The sequence below is a fragment of the Vigna umbellata genome, chromosome 5, assembly GCF_029865625.1.
Source record: "Vigna umbellata cultivar VRB3 chromosome 5, Vumbellata_1.0, whole genome shotgun sequence".
Taxonomy (NCBI): domain Eukaryota; kingdom Viridiplantae; phylum Streptophyta; class Magnoliopsida; order Fabales; family Fabaceae; genus Vigna; species Vigna umbellata.
This window is the reverse complement of record NC_142169.1, coordinates 45,372,409-45,380,063: the sequence shown is the minus strand read 5'-3', so window position 1 is coordinate 45,380,063 and position 7,655 is coordinate 45,372,409. Positions and strand designations below refer to the sequence as shown.

Here is a 7,655-nt window from a genome sequence, read left to right as displayed (position 1 = left end):
GATAATAGAGTATTTGGCATCCCCCCATGTCCCAGTATATATCACATTCAATGATGCACTAGAGATCATTGGGGGAGAAAGGATGTTGAATATTTTCATCCTTCAACTATGGTGCATGTAAGATAGTTAATTTTGTCTTCCATATTAAACTTATTTACATTCTTAGTTTCTAACAACTTAACTTTGTTATTTTAGGTACATGGACACAATCATTGTGGACCAAGGTCGGTCTTCCATGTAGGGATTTGTTGAACCTCAGACCATCCGACCTTCTGGTAAGACAATTGAGAGCAAACAAAAGTATTTGGAAACATGGATGGTTGAGTCGAACAGAGACATATACTTTGTGCCATACATTGATGGGTATGGGTTGTTTGATGTAAAATTTCATTAAAGTTTTCTTAATTAGTTTACTAACTATTTATGAATCATGATAGGTCTCATTGGCAGCTGATGCTCATCATTCCCAAACAGTGTAAAATTGTATGGTTTTGTTCGCTGCACAGGAAGATGGAAAATGACTTAAGAAACCTGCTTCAAGGGTAAGTGTTTCTCTTTTTATATTTCAAATTCATTTTAACCTTCGCATTTTATGATAAATATAGTTATATTAATATTACCTTGTGTTTTCAATGTAAATAGAGTAATGGGTAAAAACTGAGGTCAGCTAGTATTCGTCCTGTATCCAAAGGTTGTAAGTCATTTATAGTTCTATATTTTACTAGTTATTGAATGATCTAAATGCTTGACTATTTAGTTTTTTATTTTAGTGTAACAAGCAGCTAGATTCATGGGAATGTGGGTACTATGTCATGTCTTGGATTAAGACCATCATTCGAGCTGTCATTACTTGCCCATCGTGTGCCTAATGGTGATGGATGGACCATCGTGTGCCATTCCTATTTTTCTTGAGTAACTTGCTCATGTTTTGTTTATAATCTAATATTTAGCTTGATAATTTTGTTTTCCAACTTAGGTAGATATACATTATTTGACATGATTGAGGTATTTCTTGTTTTTAGCTACTTGGCCAAATAAGTTCATCCTGATATTAATTCAATGGTAGCCCCTTTGAGTTTTAAACTTATTTTCGTGTTTTAAGCCACTACAAAACCTTGAAAAGAAAAGGATCATAATACTACCCTTTATCTTAGGATGAAAGAAGGAGCTAATGGATTGTGTTAGGAATGAGTGATGAATAAAGTGTGTAATGAGCACCTCACCCACAAAATAATAAAAATGGCAAGAGGAAGAAAAGAGTTTCATTGAAAAAAGAGGTTGAAAGGAAAGAAAAAGATAAGAAAACTACCTTCACGCAAAAAAACTACAGCCAAAACAATATACAAGAAAGATGCACATGTGTAATATTAAATGCCTTATCCTTACACGAACAAACTATTATAAAAATATTTCCCATTTTTCTTATCCTTACGCAACCAAAATTTTATATAATAAAAAAATTATTCCCTTTTCTCGGGATCTTACAAATTCCTAAATAGTATATTTTATTATTATTATTATCTAATAATAATATCTAATTATATCTAATAACATCTCAAAGATATCTTTTAATATTAAATAAACCTTTTAAATATAAATAACAAATCAATTTATCTTTTAGTTAAAATAGTTAACCACATTTATATATTTGTCGTAATTATTAAAATTTTTAGGATCTCATTTCAAATTTATTACTATTATCACAACTTATAAATATATAATATTTTGAATGAAATTGAATGTCAATAACGCTATAGCCTATTTTCTTGGGCTTGGTTTTAATATGATTTATATATCCTATTACAACCAATTTTTCAATACTTAAATTTAACCTTTTATATAATATTTTTTCTCTTTTAATTTTTAATTATTTAATAACTCAAAAATAACCCAACTATACCAAAATCACATTTTTGATGCCTTCACTTCTATAATACTTTTCTTCTATTATTTTAATTCATGATACTCACATCTATCACCTTTCTAAATAATTATTTCTTTTAGGATCTTACATATCACCAAGAATTAGTATAATTACTTCACTAATTAAACCACTTCATAGTTGGTATTAACCAAAAAATTAACTACATAGATATGATCAATGTATTACTGTATTCCTCCTTTACTTACAAAACAAAGTTTAACAAAATATAAGTCTTAATAAAAAGAAAGGGAAACTTTGTACAATACAGGAAAAAATAAACTATAGATAAGTAGCATCCACTATCCCCACCACTCCTAGGCTAACTCACTTATTCACATCTATCAAACAAGCAAAAATTGCATTATATACACAATTCAACCACTCTCGATCAGAAATTTATCAAAAATTTCATTTAACAAATACAATCAAATTTACATATCTATTTTTCTTTCCCTAATTAGTTTTTAGAAAAAGAAAAGACGAAGAAGACAAAAGTTAATCTATTGAGAGGGATTGAATAAACTCATAAATATTTAAGTTAACTTCTTGGATTTGTGGTATAAGGTCTTAAAATATAACTCATGCGAGTTGGTTATTTGGTATAAATCTTTTGTCTAAATTCAATTCTAATGAATAAAAAAAATAGTAAAACGAAGTTATGAAGTAATGTGCTCAATCATTTACACCTCCCAAATTTTATCCATTAGAGTGTTGCTTAAAGTAGAAGTTAGAATTCCTTTTGAAATGCAACCCTTCACTCACGGCAGAGACTGTGCTGCTGCTCATAATTAGTGCGTGGAAACACATGGTCCCTCATTTTGAGCCTTTTGGATGTGACAAAAGGAGCAAATCTCCTAAAAGTCCTTCATAAATTATGGAAAAAAGGTTTTGCTTTTGTTTCTTATTTTTCCACTTATTTACCAACTACTTTCTTTACAACAATGGAAAACAATTACTTTTTAAAATTAAAATCAATTTGTATATAAGTTGAAAACAGACAATTTTAAAAATTATATAAAAATTTTCATGAATTCATTTTTACATGAACTAATTTTTAGTTATAAAATAGTTGAATTCAATTTTTTTTTCTTAAAAGTTCTTATAGAAAAATTTATCTAAATATCCTTTAATCTATGTTTTAACAATTGGGGCAAATCAATTGATTTAATAAAACAAAAAATCTATCAACCATGAGTTCAGACCTATTAGCCAAACTGTGAAAGAATTGGTCAAAATTTTGGTAAACGAATGTGTAGTTCATTAAAACCAAACCAATTAAATTCGGTATAAAACTATGAATCGTTCTGAAGAAACATTTTCAGGTGCTATTAGAAATAAAATAAAATAAAAACATGTCTACCATCTAAAATCGTCTAAAGTATAACTTGTAAATGAGTTAAATTGTAAAACTTATTTTTCATTCGTTTTTTTTTTTTTAAATCTAACATTTAATTTATACATAAATTAACTTTAATTTATAGATAAGGAGGTTGAGTTCCAAAAGGTTTTGTTTCACACTGCCAATTTTCTGTTATGGGCTGATTGCAAAGTGAAGTGTTTGATGACTGTTATTATGCTTGTGTGTTGTGTAGTGACTCTTTTAGTAAAGGAAATGATTTGTTTATCCTTGATCACTCACCTTTTCCTTCCTTATCTCTCAAACACACACATGACCAAGCATACAACTGAAACTATAAAACGAAAATTGCTTCCAAGAATATACAAAGAGTTTCACATATTTCGACGATCTAGCATCAATGAGATCAAGTTCAAAGCACAATCTTCACAAACATAATCATTGTGTGACAGCTAATTACACTTGTGTTGTGCTGAAGAAGAAATGAAACTTTTAGTTCACTTCTGGCACAGGCCAAAGACTTGTAGAAGAGTAGGTTCCCCAGTCTCAGTACAATGATCAAGTATTTGAACTAGAAGTTCGAAATGGCCACAAATATGATAGCAGATTCCTCCTTCCACTGGTCATCTCTCTATTTCCTCTTCTCCTTGAGATATTGTCACTGCCACTACTACTGTCACTACCACTCCTTCCTCCCCTACTACGACTACTTCGGGAACTGGAGTGTCCTTGAGATGGCAGCTCAACACGGCAAACTGGACAGGAATTGTGCTGGACCAACCATGGAACAATGCAATCTGAGTGGTAAATGTGGCTACATGGCATTTTCCTGGCCTCAGAACTCAGTTCAAACCTTTCCTTACAAACTGCACAGTGAGAATCAGATTGGAGGTGTTCATTTGTGATCTTAATTGTTGGCATTGCATCAATAGAAGAGCGTGATGCAGGAGGTGGACCAAGCCGGTCATTTGTTATGTGCTGCTCAATGAGTCCTTCAAGTCTAGGACCAAGAAAGTAGTGACCAAAATCAACATGCCCAGAACCACTTCTTGAGCCACTGTTGTTAGAGATAGTGAACCCTGGAGGTTGACCATGAAATATAAGATAAGGACCAGATGTATAGACCCCCCAAGTCTGATCAGGAAGAGGGGTGCTACCAAACCTCCTTCTGACATCAAAGTTTGTGTAGCTTCCAGCCATTCTCTGCCTCATGAAATTGTCAACACCATCTCTAACTCCAACTCTTGGCTCGGAACCTCTTTGCTCCATAACATGATTTACAGCATCCATAATGTCAGGGACTTGATGAAAATCTTCCCTTTGTGATGAAAACCCTTGTTGCCTTGAAACTGCTCGCAGCAGCTCGTATAGTTCTTGCACAAAGCCTCCATCGCAGTAAGGGCAAATTGCATCTCTCCTTTCAAGCCAGATTGGCTGCCTGCATGTATAACACCAGTATGTCGTTCCACTTGACATGCTTTCTCTTTCACTACAAACTTTCACTCTGCTTCTGCACCAAGTATAAAGCTTCAGATGGTCATTTTAGTCACAGATGAAGTTAAAAAAATGAGTCATAAAATTGACAACAAAAGTAAGCAGCTAACAAGTCATGATGAACATTTAGGATATTGTGGTGGAGTGTGTTGGCAGCACACCACATGCTCGATATTATATCCCTAAGAAAAACCAAATGGTAAATCTGAGAGAGATAAGGAATGGAAAACTCCAACAAGATAGAAGAAAAGGGACCCAAATATAATCAAACTTCATGTCACAAGGTAGTTTCATAACATTATTATGGACATCAAGAAATGCCTTTCGAAAAATTTGACTCAGAAAACAATATGAAGAAGAAACATAAAAAGACCCCCCCGATTAAAGTAAACTAGTGACAAAGCATCTGATTGGATTTCAAGCAGATATAAACACATTTCAAATCAGAAAACAAATAGTTGCCCAAGAAAAAAAGGAAATTATAAATGAGGTCATACAATGAACACAGGAAGTTAGAGCTGTGAACATAAGGTCAACTATATAGTCAACTATCTCTTGTAATCGAATAATGAAGAATTTCAACAAAATTTAAAGCAAGCACATAGGATCATGAGTTAACCTGATTAAAGGGATGCAAAATATCCATCTAAAAATATCCAGAACAAAAAATTTCGAATGGGTTTTGGATTATCAGAGGAGTTCTTCTTCCTACCATAACCCCAATAGAAAACCGGTCAAGTCCAACAATTTTAAAGGGAGACAAAGCTCCATAACTTCACACAGACAGATTGAAATGATTTAAATGTTTACCCTGAACAAAACAAAGCAATTACCACATGAAATAAGGAGGAACAAAATTAATACAGGAACCAGCTAGCTTCTACAACAGAAACAGAGCTTTTCCTCAAACACGACCATAAAGCCAGAAACAAAAGATAGTGAAGGCAACACAACAAAAGCAAACTGAAAAGTAAAATCCAACAAAAACCACACCATGTTGTCATCAAAGCATATAAACAAACACCCATCACTCCAAATATCATTCTGAGTTCACACCCACCTAGAATCCACTGAAAAAAACATAATGAATAGCAAGAAGAAGAAAAAAATCAGAATTTATGAGAGTGAACTTACCAATGAAAAGGAAGAGAAAGACAAAAGAAGAAACCAAAATGAATGAAAAAACTCAGAGCATAAGTTGCAAAAGATTCTGAACTCGGTGGAGAGAGAAAGTAGAAGAAACTCTATACAATTGATAGGGAGTTCCCACCGAGGGCAAGTTTCCTTTGTAATTTTCACATGTTCAAAATTTTGACTATTCTATATTTAATTTCTTGTAATTTTCACCTGTTGAGAATTTTTATTATTCTATACTTAATTTCGTGAAGGAAAGGTTCACCAAGATGAGATGACGCACGTATAAACATATAAATTGTAACTTCAAACAAAGAATTTTCAATAAAACAAAGAGTGTTTATTATTTTATGTCATATGTCATCAATATTAATTTTTTATACCCACGTTTTCGTGCTAGTTCACATAATTGAGAAGAAAATGTTAAAACTAACTAAATAATATGATTTTTATCATTATTTAATTTTAGTTTGCTACATAAATGCTTAACTTAAAGCATAAGTTAAGTTGTCTTTCTTTAATAGTACTTTGAAAAATGCTACATAAATATCTTAGTCTTTTTATTCGTAAATCTCAACTGGGTCCTCATTTTTTTGTTCCAATTGAATCCAAATACTTGTTAATTTGAGGCAATAAAGCCCTCTCTGTTAATTTTGGACTGACGCCGTCTGCACATGGTGAGCTGTAAATATTTTTATATGCATGGCAATATGTATTAAGTTAAATGGGTGTTCTTTTATATAATGAAACATTCCACGTGGACAACTAAATTTTTTATGTTGGTAGCCCTAAGCCCTAATATTTAAATGAACCCTGACATCGAAAGTTTATACTTGTTCGTGCTGGGGAGGAAGAGTTGTGGAAGTAGAGTTGTGGAAGCAGTGTTTATACTTGAGCTCATCAAATGTCTGCTTCATCTTCTTCTTGCAAATGCTTGGGTTCGGGGTTTCAACAGAGTTGTGGCAGTGTCAGCAGGTTGGGTGTAAAACCCACTTGCTTCTATGGTCACAATGCAGTCTTTCGCATTGCGAGAACCCCTAAAAACAAGGGCAAAAGATTTTGGGGATACCCTAACTTCAAGGTAAGTTTAATGGATGCAATAATCTGACTTTTAATGTGGTTTTCTTCTTCCAGAGGGTGGGAGTCAAGATTGCGTTGACGATGGAGTGTGTTTTCTTCTTGGACAGGGTGGGAGTGAAGATTGTTCTGGATGCAACTTCTTTTAGTGGGGCAGTGAAGATGTAATTCATGAACGAAATGTGGTCACTGTAGAAGAAAGTTGAAGAAATAAAGAAGTGGGTGGAAGTTTGATGAAGATGGAACAAAGTCTGATGAAGATGGAAGAGAGAGATGTTGAAAAGCTGAAAATAGCTTGTTTACAGAAAATTGTTGTTAGTCTGGAAAAGTGGTTAAAGGTGTTAACGGGGTAGCGGTTATTATATGTGTTTGTAATGTAATTGTGATATCAATGTTGATGAAACTAGGTTGATTTATTAGTGGAAGTTTATGTAATATGATTTGATATTTGGAATGTTATTGTATGTTTTATTTATAAAGGTGACTTCTTAGTGTTTAATACTGTCTTATTTGTTATATTTCATTTGCTAATACAAAATAAGTTAAAGAAAGTGCACGGGAGTCAAGATTGCGTTGACGACGGAGTGTGTTTTCTTCTTGGACAGGGTGGGAGTGAAGATTGTTCTGGATGCAACTTCTTTCAGTAGTGCAGTGAAGATGTAATTCATG

The 7,655-nt window shown here is 32.9% G+C and overlaps 1 protein-coding gene across 3 annotated transcripts; it reads right to left on the bottom strand.

The window, feature by feature from the left end:
* Positions 1–3,610: 3,610 nt before the first annotated feature.
* On the bottom strand, positions 3,611–6,094 carry LOC124822076 (E3 ubiquitin-protein ligase RZF1-like). 3 transcript variants are annotated; one of them, XM_088092187.1, is made up of 3 exons: positions 5,910–6,094; positions 4,886–4,957; positions 3,611–4,791 (listed from the first exon to the last, which is right to left on the bottom strand). In XM_088092187.1, the coding sequence occupies exons 2-3, from the start codon at positions 4,939–4,941 to the stop codon at positions 3,840–3,842; spliced, it is 1,008 nt and encodes a 335-aa protein (XP_087948313.1). In that variant the 5' UTR covers positions 4,942–4,957; positions 5,910–6,094; the 3' UTR covers positions 3,611–3,839. The 3 variants fall into 3 exon arrangements, with proteins under 3 accessions (XP_087948313.1, XP_087948314.1, XP_087948315.1); XM_088092188.1 differs by lacking the exon at positions 4,886–4,957 and having other exon boundaries at positions 5,910–6,091; XM_088092189.1 differs by lacking the exons at positions 4,886–4,957; positions 5,910–6,094 and adding an exon at positions 5,395–5,884.
* Positions 6,095–7,655: the final 1,561 nt, after the last annotated feature.